General features: G+C 50.8%; 1 protein-coding gene across 1 annotated transcript in view; it reads right to left on the reverse strand.

Annotated features, from left to right (window-relative positions):
* Adamts14 (ADAM metallopeptidase with thrombospondin type 1 motif 14) overlaps positions 1-20,194 on the reverse strand; it is a 78,404-nt gene that overhangs the window by 42,769 nt on the left and 15,441 nt on the right. Inside the window, exons 3-4 of the mRNA XM_029542313.1 lie at positions 11,414-11,570; positions 7,098-7,288 (exon numbers count right to left, since the gene is read on the reverse strand). Coding sequence (XP_029398173.1) covers positions 7,098-7,288; positions 11,414-11,570 — 348 coding nt within the window. The remainder of the gene's footprint in view (positions 1-7,097; positions 7,289-11,413; positions 11,571-20,194) is intronic.

Genomic DNA, 20,194 nt, shown 5'->3' on the forward strand with positions numbered 1-20,194 from the left:
TGTCTATATAGACAGCAAAGAAGGACTACGTAAAAAAAAAAAAAAAAAAAAAAAAAAAAAAAAAAGAAAGAAAGAAAGAAAGAAAGAAAGAAATGATTCTTCGTGTCCCCATGACTATTCACTGCCTCGATTCCTTGATACAGAGGCCTCTGCCCTATCTGTGTAGGGATTTTGATTGGCTTGTTCTTGTACCGGTCTTGTGCAGGTGGGAGCAGTTCACCCCGCCCCTCCCCCATTCCTCCATTTTACATCTTCCTCTGCCTCCTCTTCTGAGATGTTCCCCATGCCTTGGTACTGGGGTTGATAACGGTGTCCTGTCTCGGGCTGTGCACTCATGTGTCATGCTGTTAGCACTCTGACCAGGTATCATTTCCCCCCCACACACACACACACACTGACTGCTCCTGTGACCAGACTAGCCCAGGTCTGTCATCCCCAAGAGTTGTGTAGGTGTCCTTAGCCCTGCTTTCTTTTGAATTACAGATTGAACATCCTAAATCTGAAAACGGGCTGTAGTTTCCAGATATATATATATATATATATTGGAATGCCAATATATATATATTGGAATTCCAATATATATATATATATATATATATATATATTGGAATGCCAGTGGGACATTATATATATATATTGCCAGTGGGACATTATATATATATATATATATTGGAATGCCAGTGGGACATTATAAGTGGAAAATTCCATACCTGGGCTTGTGATGGGTCACTGTCAAATATTCAGGTGCACTAAAAATAACGTGTAAAAATCACCTTCTGGCTGTGTATCTACGGTGAGCATGAAGCAAATGTGAACTTCAGGTTTCGACTTGACCCCTCTCCCCAAGATTGCAGCTGCTGATAGGCAAACGTTCCAACCCTCAAACCTTCTGGTCTCAAGAATTCCAGAGAAGAGACACATGACTTGCACGGTTTGCAGGGAGGTTGCCAGGGCAGTAAGGACACCCCATGCACTCCATACGCATTTCCCCCACTACTGGCATCTCGCATGGTAGGGTTCAAGTTGTCGGGATGAGCCGACCAACACGGGCAGGCAATTATTAACTCAAGTCTGCACATCACTCTGGCGCCTCTAGTTTCTCCCAAATGTCCTATTCTGCTGGAGAAATTTAATCCAGGATACAATAATGAATCGGGTCACATGTCTGCCACAGTTTTTCAGCTCTTCCTGGCTTTTGGTGGCTTTAATGATTTGGGGGAGAACTACCCAAGGACTTTAAAGAGAACCCATCAATTTGGATGATATAGATAGATATAGATATAGACGTAGATATATCTTTTCTTTCATTTGTATGAGGAGGAAAGGGGTGGGGTAGGATCTCACTAGGTAGCCCAGGCTAGATTCACCACCATCAGTCTGTCTGTCTTCCTGGTGCTCAGCCTGACCCACACATTAGCCAGGCCTGGACCCAATGTTACAGTGCCATCTGGTCAAGGGACCACACTTCCTTATGCGCCAGATGAGCAAGGCCTGCCTGCCTCCAGTCACCAGCAAGGGCGGGGGGAGGGGAAGGAGGATGCTGACTCTCCTAACTTGTCCCCTGGACCAAGCCCGTGACCATGACCTTATATTTCACAGGGCTGGCGTGAGCACCCAGTGAGTGGTGCCCTCTCTCTGCCAATCGGCACACATTGAGGGATGTGATGTCTCCAAGGCTCCCCGGAGCCCAAGGGCTGGCCTGCACAGCTCCCCCGGGACCAAGCTGTTTGGTCCACCCCATATCCAGGTTGTTTGTGCAGGGTGGCTCCTGGAGCGCAGGGACAGACCCACCCAGCCCAACAGGCTCCTTTTCATCAGCCCACAAGGCTCAGCATTTAAACCCCACAACCTATTTCTGAAACACAGCAGCCTTGGTGTCCCAGGCAGGCCAGCCTGCCCTCAAACAGAGGCACGGGGAGGCCTGGCAAGCCCCAACACTTCCTGCCTCCTGAACTCAGCTTCAGGAGCCCACTGTACACTTCTGTGGTATGAAGGACAAAAGGGGACAAATGTTCAGCACTCAGAGCCTGGGCTTAGCCGGTGACATCTGTTCCTTTACAATTGCCTTCTACTTTGGGAGCCCACCACACCACCCCAGAAATAGAATGTTGGGAGTCCCCTCTGTGGTTGACGAAGTGGAATGTCATGTGGGAAAGTGCTCTGGGGACAGAAGTGCCCTCTTTGCCTGTTGCGAACTCAAATAGTGTGCTGGGGACAGCAGCATCCATGCTGTGCCTCCTTCTGTGCCTCTTAGTGAGGTGAGAGAGAGGTGGGAAGGGTTTGAAAATAGCCACACCTGTGTGTGGCAAGGGGCACAAATACCTTAGGGCAGGGGCGTCACCTGCCACCGTGGACAGTTTGACGCTGGTTGGAGAGCTGCCTCCTGCACAGCAGGATGCACTGGGGCTTCCCTGACCTGAGATGCTGGCAGCATCCCACCACCTTCAGTGGTTACAGAAATACAGCCCGAGGTGGCCTGCTCCTTCTTTGTGGCTCCTCTCCCTTTCCTTCTTCTCTCTTCCAAACCCCACTGTATTTTTGTTTGTTTTGTTTTGTTGTTAAAAGTTAAAAGCAAACTCATTTTTAAGGTAGTGCTGGGTGTGTGTGCACGGGCATTCGGGAGGCCACTCATGTGCGCACGCGCGTGCGTGCATGTGTCTGCACATTGTTAGGCGAGGGCACCCGTCTCCCTTCTCCCCTCCCCACAGCTGCCTGTTGAGTTCTGCGATGGCAGCTGTGGTAGGTAAGATACATAAACGTTAGAAGCAGACAGACCTTAGTTTAAAGCCTGGCTCTGCCACTTAGATGCTGTATAGATTCCAAACGGGTTGCTTAGCTCCTCCAAGCCCGGGAGGTTAAGTAGACGTGGCCTCACAAGGCTACGGCTATGGGAGAGAGACAAGCCAGCTACAAAATGCTCAGACAGCTGCCCTGACGAAGCTGGCGATTCTGCCTCTCGGGTCTTTGCCTCCTCTGAGCCCCTTCAGCGTTATCCTCAATGAGACTCTGGCTATCTCAGGGGACTGAGGCTTTTGTGTCTGTGCAGCCAGACTGATGCTTTCTGAATGAATGAGAGGCCACCTCTGCTGACAGGCCCCTCGGGCACCCCAGCAAGTGCATACTAAACCCTGAAAATAACTACTCATGTCTCAGGGGTTCAAAGGGTTCCCTGGTACCGAGATCTGAAGAAACACTAAGGAAATGGACCAGGGAAAAGGGTAAACTAAGGCACAGAAAAAGAAAAAAGTGCCCAATGTCTCCCATTGGGTGAGAGAAGAGTGAGAAGGGACCCCACACCCTCGCCCCCTGGCCTATAGCACAGCCCAAGTGAATGCAGAATGAACCTGACGAGCAGGGCTAGGCTTAGCGTGAAAGACCTGCTGTTCTCTGCAGCCTTGACCACTCTGGGGCCAGAATCTCCTTGGCTGATGGTAACTGCCTCACTCTGAATCTGCCCGCCCCCCTCTTCTTCGCCCCACCCAGCCCACACACGCTAACACAGTAAGAGCAGCCAGCCAGGCAACCAGACATCCCCCATGATGGCGGCAGCGCCAGGCCAGCCAGGCAGAGACAAGTCCTCAGGTGGGCAGAGCTTCAAAGTAAAGTGACACCTGTGTCCTTGGGTCCATGAAGTCTCCCCCCAGGGCTGTCTGTGCTTCCAACTTCCCAGCCAAACAAAAGCCCCACACAATGAAGAGGAAGTGCTCTGAGCCCCATGGGTGGGTGAGGCTGCCTGCCCATCTGCCTACTTGCAGGGGCAGGAAGTCTAGCTCACTGTCCTTTGTTAAGGAAAGTCAGAGCTGGACACAATCTGCTCGGCAGGTGTGTGTGGTGACAATCCCTTAAGCCTGCGTGGGTGCTCTGAGGCTCCCTACTACAGAAGCAGGGCTCCATGGGTAGCAGGGCTTCAGCAGCACCATCCGAGGCCGGCACCATCCAAGGCCCGTGTTTCCTAACCAAAGGGCAAGCCAGCAATGAGCAAGCAGCCCGGTCAACAGGAGTGAACGCCAGCTGGATGGAGGGGCCCTTCCTGTGATCCCAGCACTTGGGATGGGGCTGGCAGAAGGATCCAGAATTCAAGGACAGCTTGGGCCACATACTAAGTCCAAGGTCAGTCTAGAACACGCAGGAAGACACCAACTCAAAACTAAACAAGTGGAAAAAAAAAAAAAAAAAAAAAAANAGGGGAGGAGGAAAGAGAGGGAAGGAGGGAAAAAAGAATAAGGCCGGGGCTATCCACAGAGAAGTCTCCAAAGACGAAGCTCAGAGCATTGGTGTTAGGGGAAGCTGACATGATTCCCGGCTAAGGGTATAAGGCATAGGTCAAGGGTCAAAAGTCAGAGCATCATCATTGGGAATGCCAAGAATGCCAGGGTGGGCCACGGGCCTCCTTCGCCTAACAGTAAAATAGGGGGATGTGGAGCAGTGCAGCAGGAAGGTGGCCTCCACAAACCTAACCACCAGGTCTGAGGAAGAACTTCCCATCCCTTCCTCAGAAGGCCAATGGCGTTCTCAGCTACCTATGAGGGGGTGTGTCAGATCCTTTTAAACATGTCACACCTCTCTGAGCACGTGTCAAAGGTACTCTGGCCTTGAAAAGGAGTGCCCTCTTTATGATCTATCCAAAGACCTCCTCCTCCTCACCGTTGGATGAGCTGATGGCGCAGTCTATCATGGCTAGTTTGCCTGGGCAAACTAGCAAGATCCTGTGTCGACATAAAGAGTTAAGAGCAAGGAGCCAGGGGACAGAGGTCTATGCAAAGCTCTAGGTTCAGTTTCCTGGGACAAGAAAGGGGGAACTAAAGGAAAGAAATGCCAACTTGAGCTATTTTGCAAGTTCTGATCTCAAAACAAACAGGGGCCGGAGAGACGGTGCAGAGGTTCAAGAATACTTGCTGCTCTTATAGAGGACCCAGCTTCGGGTACCAGCACCCACATGGCGGCTCATAACCATGCATAACTCTGTTTCCAGGGGACCCGATGCCCTCTTCTGAACTACCAGGACGCCAGGCACACATGTGGTGCACAGACATACATTCAGACAAAATGCCCAGATACATAAAGGAAAATAAATAAATTCAAAGCAAGAACAACAACAAGGGGCTGGCAAGATGGCTCAGTGGGTAAGAGCACTGACTGCTCTTCTGAAGGTTCTGAGTTCAAATCCCAGCACCCACCAGAAGTGATATCTGGCGCCCTCTTCTGGTGCGTCTGAAGCCAGATACAGTGTACCTATATATACTATTAAACAAATCTTTGGGCCGGAGCAAGCAGGGACTGAGTGAGCGGGGTTGACCAGAGTGAACCGAGGTCCTAAAAATTCAATTTCCAACAACCACATGAAGGTTTACAACCATCTGTACTGTTACAGGGTACTCGTATACATAAAATAATAAATACATCTTTAAAACGAGAACAACAACAAGAACAACAAAAATTCACAGGCTCTTCCTGTGTCCAAGGGAAGCCCTGGTGGTCACCTGGGTGGTGACCACATCCTTGTCCATTTTCTCAGCCTCCCCTCACCTCCCGATTCACATTGCTTCCGCCCTGATCCTCCCAGTTTTCCCTTTTGCCACAGCCCTGAGAGCACCCCCTTCATTCCCTGGCCACTCGAGCCCAGCTCTCACCCCTGAACCTACACACATGGGTCCCACCGTAACAACGACCTCATGATGTGGCAGAGGGTCAGGGCCCCTCCAGGACACACATGCACGCCTGGGGGCAACTCCTGGACCATGGAACTCACCTCTAACCCCAGAGTAGTTTAAGATGAAAATATCTCTAGTTGAACAGATACAGCGAGAAACCTCTGGAACGCCCCTTACAGAGAGACAGCAGCAATCTCCAGGAAAGGGGAGCACAGGAAATCCCCTTGGAGAGCTTCACACCATACAGACAGATCTTTGGAGCCTGACTGAGCACCAACCACCACCTCCCTCCTCTCCATGCTCTCCTGCCCTGAAGACTCTATTTGAGAGGTGGGAGAGATGGCTCAGCAGCTAAGAGCACTGTTCTTCTAGTTGGACCCAGGTTCAATTCCCAGCACCGACATGGCAGCTCACAACTTCCCTAACTCCAGCTCTAGGGGTTCTGACACCCTGAAACAGACATGCATGCAGGCAAAACACCATTGCACATAAAATAAATAATCTTTTGTGGGTTTTTTTTTTTCGTGGGGGGGACATGATTTCTCTATGTAGCCCTGTGTGTCCTGGAACTTACTCTGTAGACCAGGCTGGCCTGGTGCTAGGATTAAAGGTGTGTGCCACTACCACTCACCAATAAATAAATAAATAAATTATTTTTTAAAATACTCAATAGAAAAGGAAGTACCCTTTGGAGTGTCTGACGGATTGCTACCTCAGCAGGGGAAGTCACTCACGCCAAGCATGAGAATCTAAATTCAATCCCTGAAAGCCACTTCCCATAGAGTGTCCTCTGACCCCTCAATAGCACTCTGTAACACACACACACACACACACACACACACACACACATATACATACACACACATACATATACATACACACACATACATATACATACACACACACACACACACACACACACATACAAGAACCAGTTTGACTAAACCAAAATTTCCAGCCTTGACCATTCCTTTGAGTAAGCCACTCCAAGTGATGGCCCTACCTCACACCCGAGGATCTGGTAACGTCCTTCCTCTTGCTAATCTGTCTCAGACACAGGGTGTACGGTGGGAGAGAAGAAATCCCTGACACATATGCCTGGGTCACCAGTTGTGGAATATCAGCTCTCAAAAGGCCTGTCTTAGAGGCCAGGCTCCAACCGACACAGTAGCGCTTAGAGTCCACCCCACAAGAGACCAGCAAGTTCCAACTGCCACGCCCCCCTCAGACACGACTACACCCAGAGACGTGGTCCTAGCTGGACCTGCAGTTTATAAACTTGGGTGGAGCGCTCAGTACTCCAAGGAGGGACGTGTGTCCACAGTCATGCTTCCCTGGGTAAGTTTCTCTGTCATTTCCCCACACCCTCTCTGAGTAGCTCCAGGCCTGAGACATAAGCACTGGCAGAAGCCCACCCACCCCATGCAAGCCACCAGGGACACTCACGATGTTCATGAGCGTGAGCACGTAGTTCTGCGTGTGCTCCCTGCCGTGGAAGCGAACCACCGAGTCATCCACTGCCAACAGCACCTCGATGCTGTAGCTGCCGGGCTTGGCATGTCGCCGCTTCCGCTCTGCGTCACCCAGCCGGTCCCCCACCAGATCCAGCACGTTGGGAAGGTCGCCGAGGCCGAAGGCTAGAAACGGGGTAGAGAAAGTGGGAGGCTGAGCCACATGCAGAATGGGTCTTCATAGCTTTCTTTTTGTAGACAGGCTCTCCAGTGGTCTAGCCTGGTCTTGAACTTACTATGTAGCTGAAGATAGCCTTGAACTGGTGATCTGCTTACCTCCACTTCCTGAACTTTGGGACTGCAAGCATGTGCCACATGCCATTTCATGAGAGGCAGCTGAGTGAACCCAGGGTTGGTCTCCTGACTGCTGGCAAGTGTCCCCTGTCCCTCAGACTGTTCTTCAAACAATCATCTGAAACCCTACTAGAGGGGACCCAGAGCCGGGGGTGTAGACACTCCACAAATCCACTTCTAGTAGCTAGCAGATGAGGAGACAGACCGATGGCAGTTGGGTGTTGAGGGGGGAGGGGGGTACTGTCTGTGACTCGACATTTTAGTTCAGGTGACTGGAAATGGATGGAGCTGGCGTACAGCATGAGGGTGCCTTATCCAAAAACCACTTCAGACAGGCATTGCCTCCAAAGCTTGGAACTCACATACCCCCTGACAGCTGAGCATCCCTGACCCAAGAATCCCGACAGGGAAATGCTCCAAAATCCAGAACAGTGACCATTCCCAGAAGCCCCGTATCTAAGCCCAGTGGCATTCCAGTAGCTGGGACGGGCCACTGGGAGGAAGGAGGGAGGAATCCTCTGTGTGTGTGTGTGTGTGTGTGTGTGTGTGTGTGTGTGTGTGTGTGCAAGGACTCTCTCCATAAGAAGGTAGTAAGTCAGCCCAGCCTATGAGCAGCGCTCAGATACTCAACACCCCTGGAGCCCTTCATCCGTGTCTACTATAGGGAGGCTCAGAAAGGTTACTTAACTCACCCTAGGTCACACAGCAAATTAGCGGCAAGAGCCCAAACCATAAACTGGAGTCTCACCCCTTCCCTATTACAGCATCCAGGGTGGGACCTCGCAAATTTCCCTCCTCAGTGAATGAGAAAAGGGGAGTCTGTGTTAATGGGGGTATCATAAACACCTTGTAGTCTCTTCTATGTGACCCTGCAGGCACAGTGAGCCAGAGCTGAGAGGAATCAGGGAGCCCACCCAGGAAGCCCCCAAGTGAATGGAAAACATACAACTCCTGCAAACCACCAGCACTCTCCAATCCCCGAAACCTAGGGTGACCCGTGGATTCCATTCCCAGACCGCGCCCAAAGCCGACTGCACGCCCCAGATTGCACGCACATGTGCAGACCAGTGCCATCACACCAGCCCCAAAGGTGTTCACACAAAAGAGTGCAAGACATACAGGGGACGACATCTGTGTCCCAGAAATGAGGGGTGTACTAAGACCTCCGAGATGAGAAGCCTTGACTGCTAAAGGGATGAGGTCATGTGGGCCTTGACCGGTACGCCTTTGTTCACACGAATCCACCCTCATCTTGGGGAGAACTCAAGATTTTAAAGAGGGCAACAGGAGGGTTTTGGAATTAAACAAGGGTCTTGGTTGCACACAGGGCGAAGACAGCATGAAGTCGCACAGTTATGTCCTTCAAAATGGTCACTTTGGGGACTGAGGAGATGGCTCAGTGGGTAAAGGGCTTCCGCACAAGCATGTTGCCCGAAGTTGGAACCCCGGCCCTAGAGAAATGCAGGGGGGCAGGAGGATTGCCTCCCTGGAATCCTAAGACGTGGGAGGCAGAGACAGACTCCTCGGAGCAAGCTAGCTAGCTCGATACCCAAATCCCTGAGCTCCAGAGTCAAGTGAAACAGCCTGCCTCAGTGTATAAGGTAACAAGCATTCAAAGGAGACACTCACACATACACACTCCAACAAGTACACGTTCACGGACACATAAGCAGCAGCATGCACACAAACACACATGTATACACGCGTCACATACGTGTGTTCACAGCTGAGGCCCAGAGCTCTGCCACAGAAGTCTACGCAGGCTTACACCCAGTTGTCTCCTCAGGAAGGACGTGGGGGAAGGAGGGATGCTCAGGGCAGGCCAGGGATAAGGAAAAGGGGATCTTAGTGTGGAAGAATGTGTGAGTGTATAGGTGTGAGTATCGAGGTACCGGGGTGCACAAGTACATGTCTGTGTATGTATACAGTATCAGTGTGTAGGTGCACAGGTGTGTGAGTGTTGTACAGGTACCCTCTTCAAGAAGCCACAGCCAAAGCCACACCCAGAGGCTCTAGAGAAATCGGTCTCTCCACGCTAAGTCATGGGTAAGCACTGTAGTTCTTTACTGGAGGCAGTCTGAGTGGCAGGCCCATCTGGTGGAGCTCCCCCAAGCCTCCCATCTGCCTTTCCACCAGGGCAGCTGGACCCCCTACACGGACGCACACACACACACACACACACACACACACACACACACACACAGAGGGAGAGACAGACAGACAGATACGGACACAGACAAGAGTCCATAGGGGTGACTGAAAGGTGATGTAGCCTTGGGGGGTCTGTGCCGCAGGAACCCTAGCCTATGCAGAGCATGAGACAATGGGGAGTCATATTGACTCTACAGGGTCCAGGAGAGAAACACCCACAGAGAACGGGGCCAGGCAGACATGGGGATGGGGCTCAGCCTGGGGCGCTCCTCTGCCTGGCTCATATGCCAAACAGAAATCAGGCCTGTGAGAAACCCTCAGCTTGCCCTTCCCAAGGGGACAGGCACACTCCGGATCTTGTCACGAGAAGTGTTCCTACCAAAGTGCTTCCGAATCGAAGGTGCCTCAGAAAGTCCTCTACTGCCCCTTGTCACTTAGAGGAAAGACCTTGAGTGGCCAGGCCCTGACCATTAGCTGGTACACAGGACTTTCACCCAAGTGGCTTGAGGTATGGAAGACTGGACACCATTCCCTGAGCTGATACTTCGACTCTATGAATTTGGCCTTGGGGCCTCCATCTGTGTGGGCACTGAGGAGAGCAGGGTCAGGCTAATAGAGAGGAGCTAGGTTTCCCCAAGGTTCTCTGCAAAGATAGATTTATGGCCATTTGATTCAGGACTGACATTTAAGAAGGAAAAAAAAAAAGATTTGATGTTCTCCATGGAGAGGAGGCACCGTGCCCACCTCAGCCTAACTCAGCGCACAGAGCCTCCATCCAACCTCTCATTCCCACCTGTGGGTTACCCCACCCCACCCCCATCCCCCCACCCCACCTACGCCCCCAACCCCGTTCTTACCAGTGACACATAGGGAACAGCTGGATCTTCAGAGAAGTCACTGCATATAGAACAACTGGTCTCCCGAATTCTTTCCTACGAGGCCCCACCCCACAGGACCCCTCCCCTCCCCCTGGCATGAAGGTGTGGCCACTCGAGAGCAGATGAGAGCAGATTCCATCCATCCCTCCCCACGGCTTCCACTCAAAGGAACCCCACAACTAAGCTAAGGCTCACTGTGAAGCTGGCCACAGGGCCGGGACTGGCACCTGTCACATACACTACATCTTTCAACCATGGTGCCTAACTGTGGGTGCCCAATTTTATGGGGTTCCCACATTAGCATGCTACTCCAGTGATTACTGCAAGACCCAGCATTTGTCAAGGGCCTGCTGTTGGCCTCAATTTGTGCAAGATTGGTAGGCATTCCCCAACACCTCCAACTACAACCTTAAGTAATTAGCACCCATTGTTTCTTCATTAGGACAACGAGGTTGGGGGTGTTAAAGGCACTTGCCTGGGATCATTGAGCAAAAACAGTGCCCTGGATACAAAGCTGTCCCTGCTGTTCTGCCACCAGACACTGACTAGAAATGTCCTACAGAACCTTCCTGTCACTCACACATAACTGATGCGATTATTTTTAGGAGGAAAAAAAAAACCCCAGTGGCCATTCATTCAACCTTCTGCCTAGGCATAGCCATAACCTGCAGAAGCAACATGGTGGGTGCATCCTCAGAGATGCTGGAATCCCAAGGATCCCTGCTCAAGACCCAAGTGACTTCCTCTAGCCCCTGGATCTGGCCAGTGCTAGCAGCCCCTTCAATCCACTGGTGTTTCTCTCCTGGCATGGCTGCTCCTTAAGGGCCTGGCCCATTTTACAAATGAGAAGACTGAGGACAGGAACTGAGAGCTTAGATTGGAAGTTATCCCACAGTTGGGGACAAAGGTCACTCTTGCCATGGCCTACCTTCATTGTGAAGGTCCCCATGCGGCTCTGTCCACTCCCTCTGGACGGCTTCCCGGCGGTACACCACATGGGTCCTCCCGCCAGCCTCCTTCTCCTGCTGCCCTCGCTCCAGGGGCTCGATGAAGTAGTCTGAGTCGTCCGTGCGGATGAGGCCGGCCTGGAGACCAGGGAGAGTGGGGAGCAAGGGAGAGAGAGAAGAGGTGAGAACAGGAGATGCAAAACAAACACGTGTGTGGGCTCTTCCTCCAGGGCCTTAGGAAAGCCTGGGACTCCTGAAGTCCTATGACAGAAAAGTGCGGGGGTGGGGGGTGGGGGGAGGGGTTAAGAACGCTGAGCATGGGAGCGGGGGAGCAGAGAGGCCCCCATTGTGATCACAGCAGAGTCACATTGCTTGTGCTAGCCATCTGAGGCTTCCTGTGAACAATGACTTAGTTCTACTCCTTTGCAAGGTGAGTGGGGAGCACACAGCCAGGTATGGCATTCTGGGGTATCCTTCTCCCCCTGTGGGCAAGAGGGAAAGACCCAGAACAAAAGGGAAAGCAGCCCTGCTCCTGTACAAAGGGCTATTGTTTCAGACCTGCAGCGTATGAGACAGCAGGGGGCTAACGGCCCCTGGGAAACCTAGCCAGGATAGCGCACCGAGGGTGCAGGCTCCTCTTTCAACCTCCCATACAGCCCACATCAAAATAGTCCTTAAAAAAATAAAATAAAATCAAGAGCTGGCCTTGGAAATCAAAACACAAAAATCTAAACTTGGCCAAACCCAGCAAATGTTATTAGTCACCAACTGAGACTGTAATCAAAGAGGCCAATAAAACATGAGGAGATGTATGATGTTAATATGCATATGAATATAGACACGCCCACAAACTTACATGCAAATGCACACACATGTGTACGCGCATGCAGGCACACGCGTACACACACAAGCCACATCACCTCTCTAAAGTAGGCTAGACCACTTACTATGGTGTTTCACAAATAGCAGATAACAGATTTGTTGAATTCACTCTTTTTTTAAAAAAAGATTTATTTATTTATTTTATGTGTATGAGCACATTGTAGCTGTCTTCAGACACATCAGAAGAGGGCATCGGATCCCATTACAGATGGTTGAGTGTCACCATGTGGTTTCTGGGAGTCGAACTCAGGACCTCTGGAAGAGCAGCCAGTGCTCTTAACCACTGAGCCATCTCTCCAGCCCCCCTCACTTATGTATTTTAACAGGTATTCATTGAAAGCCTTCAGCATCCCAGGCACCAGGAGCCCAGCTGTGACCATAAAACCATGCACATTCTTTATAAGCCAACAAGTCTTCTCCATTTGAACCAGAATTCCCCTCCTTAAAGCAGCCACTGGACACCATTTAGTTTCACCCATGTCCCTAGCTCGGCCTGTTTGGAAGTTGTCTTTCAGAGAAGTCTGTCCCTGCAGCATCGGCCCTTCTTGTTTGTCAGTGATGCAGAAAACTGAGATAGTCAAGACCAGGGTGGTCGCCTGCATACCTCAGTACAGACCCATTCATGAGGCCAAGGGATGCTCTGGAGGAAATGGTGCCACTGTGATGGTGGATAGCCTCCCTGGGTTCCTGGCCTGAGAAAATACTGGTTAAAATGGCTTTTGGGCTGGGAAGACAGAGTATAAAGCATTTGCTATGTAATCCTGGCAACCTGCATTGAGATCACCAGAACTTACATAAAAGTCAGACAAGTAGCACAGGCTACCCCCATAGTCCCAGCATGCCTGGCAGTGGGGCGGGGGGGGCGGTGCTGAGGCAGGAAAAACTCAGCCAGCCTGGCAGAAGCTCCTTCAACAAGAGACCCTGTTTCAATCAAGACAGAAGAAGAGACTGGAACCCAAGCTTGTTCTCTGAAGGCATGCACACTGTGGTGTGTGAGTGCTTGTAGGCACAAGCTTGCAACACATAGACACCATACATACTCCTGTGCACACCCCCCCCACACACACTGCACACACACAGACCGGCATACACACGCATACATACACATACCCGCACAGCACACATACCACATAATGCCACATATACAGCACATACACATGCATACATACACACACCACACACACACATCACACATACTCCTGCACACACACACCACATGCACCACACACACATACATACATACACCACACACACACACACACAGCACGCATACCACATATGCTACATATACAACACATACACATGCACACAAACACACACCACCACAGATATTACACACCACACATACACACAATACCACACACACATACATACACACCACACACACACACACACACACACACACACACACACCATACAATGCCAGCATCAGCATTCCTTCAGAAGTCTCAGCAGCTGACACTTGCTCTGGCAAACAGCTAAATGTGGCTCAGCCTCTGGCTCTGGGGAAGAGTCAAGGATGATGAAAGTCCTCACCTGCCAGGCACTAGGGCAGGTGTGGCCCTGAGGGATGGGTGTACATCTGATACCTAGTTACAGGAGTTAAAAACACAACCTGACACCCCTGCCCAAAGAGGCGTGAGTTGGCCCCATGGAAATCTTGGCAAGAACGGAACCAGAAGCAAGAGGTTCAAAAGCTTCCTAGAATCAGCTTCATTCTCTCCCACGCTGACAGCATGTCTCCACACTGCCCCCAGACAACAGGCCTCCCTCACAGGCCTGTATGCAGCCCGAGGGAGAGCTGTGGTGACCCCAGCTGTTACACAGGCACCCTGAGACTGGCAGCCTAGGCTAGACCCCACAGCTCAATGAAGGAGGGAGCATGCATGCATGAAAGGAAGGGAGAAAGCATTCGGTTAGTCAGAGGGGGGCCATCCAAGATGGAAAGGGGATGTCAGATTGAAAGAAGCCTTTGGCCAGAGTCATGGGCCGTGCCAGAGACCAGAGAGGCCTGAAGATCACAGGCAGAAACTGAGAAAGGACAAGAAGTAATGGCCAAACTCAAGAGCTTCTACTGTCATAGAGCTATAGAACCCCAAGGCACAGGAAAGGTGCAGGCTTGAAAGGACAACTGGTGGCCTCAAGCGTAGGACGCGTTGCAGCTTTATGGCCACTGGGCAGTCTTGACAGGGCTGGTGGAAAGGCTTAGGCCAGCCCACCATCGCTTTCCAGGTTCCTTCCTATGCCCCATCGGGTGGTGAGGGGCTGTTCCTCGGGGAAGCAAAGACACCAAGCCTTCACAAGTCCATCCAGGCCAATGTCCACCCAACTGGGCTTGCCCAGGGTGGAGGCCTGTGCCGTCTCAGTCCCCATGCATCCTGAAGTAGCCTGGCAGAGCAGAAGACCCCACACACTTTTCTCATACTGTGGCCCTCCTTGCCCAGATCCTCTGCTCTGAGACTTCTTTCGCCACCTGCACAAAGCAGACTTTTCAAACGCTGACACCTTCTGCTTCACGGATGGGTGATTTCCCATGGTTCAAAGCAGGGATGAAGGTTCCAGAAGGATCTGAATTGCCCAGCCCACAGACACTGACCACACTTCTAAGTTCAAGATTGAGATTTCCTAACTTAATGACAAAATCAGCTAGGGGACCTCTCACTTATGCTTGAATGTCTCCAGGGACAGGAGCCTTCCTCTCTTGTGATGCAAGAGGGACTCTGTAGTGTCGGTGGTTGATCTGGTGCTACTGTGTATTCAAACGCTAAATGCTGGCCCCCAAGATCTGGTTGCCCTGCTCAGGGAGGAGATCCTCATGTACATCAGTGATGCTATATAAACCCTGCTCCACAATTTGAAGTTAATTGGTTTACAAAAGGCTAGAGCCTGTGATTGAGCAGTAGGGAGAGAAAGGTGGGACTTGAGGATTGAGTGAGAGACCAGAGGAGAAGAGGGACAAAGGGAAAGGAGATGGGGAGAGAAAGAAGCTGCCATGAGAGGACCATGAGCACATGGCCAGGAGAAATAGCAAGTAATAAGGACATATGGCTGGCATGTAAGTTAGATTTGCTCACAACCTGCCCAATCTAGGCTTACAGCTAGTAAATAAAATACCAGGATTGTGGGTACTTTAGACAGGATAGCTAGAACAAATAATTCTTTTTATAGGGCTGCTCCTAACATGTCAACTTGACTCAGCCTAGAGTCATTGAGAAGGGAATCTCAGCTCTGTGATTATCTTTCTCTGGTTGGCCTAAGAGGATGTCTGTGAGGGATTGTCTTGACTGTTAATTGTCATAGGAGGGCCCTGCCCACTGTGGGCGGCACCATTCCATAGGTTGGTGGCCCTGGGCTGCATAAGAAAGCTAGCCAAGCATGAGCCTGATTAACTAGCAAAGAGTAGTCCACCATGGTTTCTACCTTCAAGTTCTTGTCCTGGCAATGAACCTTGACCTGAAGGTGTAAGCCAAATAGACAACCCCCCCCCTCCGCCCCTTTCTCCATAAGTTGCTTTTGATCAGTGTTCCAGCACAGTAAAAGGAAAGAAGAATATGATGCTGTAGGAACTATTTTTAATAATAACAGGTAATAAGGCAGTTTATAAAAAACAGCATCATCAACCTTTCATAAAGGCACTAATACTAGAGCCATTTCATAAATGAGATTTAGAAATTTAGAAAATAAAACAACTTTCTCAAGTCACCCACTGAACAGGAGCCCAGGCCTGTGTGGTCCGTAACTGATACACCATATAACCTTGGATCATCTGGGCTGGCATCTGTCCTTTGGGTCCTTTCCTCGTCCCACCTGAAATTCTCTTGCCTTCTGTCGGAGTCTGACCTTGCAGAGCAAGAGTGCTCAATCTTGACTCTGGCCAGCTGTTCCCATGGAGGCCAGCCCACTCCCCACCATGAATATGATAACAGAGAAGACCCAAAGTGCACGGCTCAGAACAGGAACATGTCCTGTTACTGGTCAGGTGACTTCCCATCCCTCACCTGGAAAGGGTCCTCAGCTCACACTGACCCTGTCACACAGGTACCACGGACTCCTCAAACCCTGAGGAGTCTGCTCAGCCTAACCTCAGGCCTCGCCCAGGCCACACTTGAGGAGTCTGACTCCCACGACAGTTTACTGAGTAGGGCAAAAGAGCTGGACCCAGCAAATGGAGGGGGTCAGGGGGAAGGGACAAAACATATATGTTGCACATGTGTGATTGCGGGTTTCACTGGTCCCCAGAGATCAAGAGCTGAGTCTCTCCAAAGACTATTCTTATCACACCTGGGGCATGATGCCTGAGTCTAGGCCAGAACTGGGCTCTCTCTGGACCTCAGAGACCCTTCTCTTAGAGAGAAGCCAAGACGGGAAGCCTGGCCCTGGCCCTGGTCCCTAGCTCCAGCGATTCCTAACCATCATGGAGACCACTAGGGTATGACCCCCCTCTGGGTAGCACAAGCCCTGACTCTTCCCCACCAGCTCTGCTCTCCTCCTCTAGACAAAAAGGGACTTGGCACAAATTCCCTTGAATCCTTGCCCTGGCCAGGAAGCCAGGCACCACGCGAGGCAGACAGACTGGCAAGCGGAGCCTCCTGGCTCCCCGCCTCCTCACTAAATCACTCCGTCTCTCAATTTATGAGATGTTTATATTTCTGAAAAGTGGTAGCTAATTTTAAAAGTACTCAAATCAAATCAAATTTCTGGGTAAGACATCAAGGAAAAAGGGGGGGAAATTATTTGTGGAAGGCTGGAAAAAAAATCGTCGGCTCTCTGTGTTTGCCCCCGCTGCTTATTTCTTCACAAATAGTACATAGGTAGGAAATAAACACTCAAACGGTTCCTCACGCAACAAAAACAAAACAAGGACTGAATCCTTGGTTACGTCTGACAGTGCCAGATACCGCGTGGGCCCTCAGCCAGGAGAAGGCCCAACCGTCCTAGCCTTCCACTACGTTCCCTTTTATGTGGTCGTATCTGCGTGTCCTCCCTGGGAGGCATGTGGCCAGTGGGAGCAGGTATTCTATTTGGATTTTTTTTCCAGTGGGCCTTGTGATGACCTCACTTTCATGGCAAAGGCAACCGCTTCTCTCTGTCTACCCTCAGCAGGCTCCAGGAGCCACGCAGAGGTTTTCCCCAGCTGTCCAGGTGGGGAGCAACTCTCAATGTCTGTATGAAATCCCAGGGCATCTGAAGAAGTGGTCTCATGGCAACTGGAGAGGGGAGTGGGGCTTAGAAATCACCTTGTGACCTGCTGTGAGCACCAATGGAGCAGGCTCAGTTCGTTACTGGTAGCTGTGTACCATCAGGATAAAGTCCCAGATGGTTAAGTAGATAACTGAAGCCAAATTATTTTGAAATGTGTCCATAAGTGTGCTCTGGTATACATGATATGGTTGCTCTGTAGTTACACATATGTGTGTGGAGACAGAGGCAAGGGGACACTGAGACAGAGGCAAGGGGACACTGAAACAGCAATCAAAACCTCCAGGGAGGCCATAGGAAGGCCTGGGAAATGTGTCCTCAAATGGAATGGAAATCCAAGCTTAGAAATGGGCCAGGCTCTGTCTGTGCCCTGTCGGGTATAGAGACAGGCTCAAAACTGTCTCTGAGACATAACTGCAGGGCATTTGGGAAGGAGGTAGGCCTTACAATAGTCAACTCTAACTGCGTTCAACAACTGGAGACTGGATGAGGGTTAGACAACTGCGTCCCCCAGGTTCCTGATTGTTCTCAGCCCAGCACACTGCTACGCTACCCCAGCACGGGTACCTCTATCTCTCCCTATACGACAAGGCTACGGTAACCCGCTAAGTCTTCTGCAAGCTAGAATACTAACCACTGCTCCCCACTCCCGGCCTCCATTCCCTCCTCACCACCTTGGACCTCTTGGTCTACATGTGTGATAATTCCTCTACAAATATCTATACTCTCTTATCTCTGAAAAAAAATATTCAAGGTGGGCCAGGACTGAGGACCTGCAACTTCTGCTAACCTAACCCTGCAGTCGGCTCAACTGCACACGGCACCCAAGGGTCCTGCAGGGCCCAGGTCCTGAAAGGGCAGTGCTAGGTTATTTTCTCTGAGCCACGGCATGAGAGAAGTGCCATCCACTACCCTAGGGCAGGGCTCCTGCCAGGGCTCTTCTAAGCACAGGCATGACAAAGAACAGAGAAAAAAAAAGAAAAAAAGGCAAGCCTCTACTAGTCTTAACGAACTTATATCTGGATGATATAACGTTTATGACCTGATAATTAAGACAAACAACCCAATTTAAAACTAGGCAAAGGATCTGAGTAGCCATTCCTCCGAGGAATATATTTCAATGGGCAAGGGAAAGGTGTCCAGTGTCATCATTAGTCAGCACGGAAACTCAAATCCAAACCGCAACGAAATACGGCTTCACACCCCCTAGGTTGGCTAGAATTGAAGTAAGATAATAACAAGTGTTGGCAAGAACCGGGAGGAACTGGAGCCCTGACACATGGCTGCTGGGAATGTGGACTGCACAGCCACTTGAAAAACAGTCTGGCAGCTCCTTAAGCAATTGAGCCGCGCTGATACAAGGTCCAGAAAGTCCAGCCCTAGGTGTAGACCCAAGACAAACAAAAACACATCCACCCCAAAAACCTGTCCTCAGACTATTAGCCTCCCTTGAGAACTTGATGGCATTCAGAGGCACCTAGGAGACACACTTCTGGGCTTGTCTGGGAAGGCATTTCCCAAGAGGTTTAACCAAGGCAGGGTAAGCCACCCTGATTGTGGACAGCATCACTCCATGGTCTTAATCAAAAGGGGGGGGGGAGAGGAGAAGCAAGCTGAGTTCCAGCATTCCCCTCTCCTGCTGCTTGCACAGAGACACAGTGTGGTCAGCTGCCTCACGTGCCTGCGGCCGTGCCTCCCCACCATGATGGGCTGTCCCTCTTCGTAAGCCCTGGAGCCCCAAACCAATCCTCCCTCCCTTCCTTAAGTGGTTCTTGCCAGGCATCATGTCATAGCAAGCAGAAAAATCACTGAGTACAGGTGTTCACGGAAGTACTGTTCACAGCGATCAGAAAGTGCAGGGAGCCCAGGGTGCCTATCAGTCACATATGACCCATCCACACAATGGATCGTCTAGCTAATAAAAATGAGGGGGCTGGTGAGATGGCTCAGTGGGTAAGAGCACCCGATTGCTCTTCTGAAGGTCCAGAGTTCAAATCCCAGCAACCACATGGTGGCTTACAACCATCTGTAACAAGATCTGATGCCCTCTTCTGGAGTGTCTGAAGACAGCTACAGTGTACTTACATATAATAAATAAATAAATCTTTTAAAAAAAAAATGAATGAAGGACCAGTGCATGCCACAGGGAAGATGAGCCTAGCAACACTGCACCAAGTGAAAGAAGTCAGATACAAAAGCGGATGTGTTCCGTGAGCGCCCTGAAATAGACACTCAGTGGTCATTAGAGGTACTAACCCCACCCCCACCCCGAAGGAAAGAGAATAGGAAAATGCCCAGAGAAAGCAGTTGAGTGGCCACAGGGCAGCAGGAAGAAGGGATTGCTCTGGGGCAAGAGGTAAGGGACACCCATTTCTCTGTGAACTGACAGAAACCTCATGCTGACTGCGGAGACAGCTGTTCATCTCTATGGTTATCCACTAACAGTCCACTGAAACCCAGGAGTAGCTGACACACAATTATAATTCCAGCCCTCAGGAGACAGAGGCAAGTGAAGCTCTGAGTTCGAGGCCAGCCTGATCTACAGAGTGAGTTCCAGGACAGCCAGGGCTACACACAGGAACCCTGCCTCGAAAATCTAACATGCCCCCTACCACTGCTTCAAAAACAAAAAGGAAGGAAGGAAGGAAGGAAGGAAGGAAGGAAGGAAGGAAGGAAGGAAG

This window comes from Mus pahari, chromosome 9, assembly GCF_900095145.1.
Source record: "Mus pahari chromosome 9, PAHARI_EIJ_v1.1, whole genome shotgun sequence".
In the NCBI taxonomy this organism is placed as follows: Eukaryota; Metazoa; Chordata; class Mammalia; order Rodentia; family Muridae; genus Mus; species Mus pahari.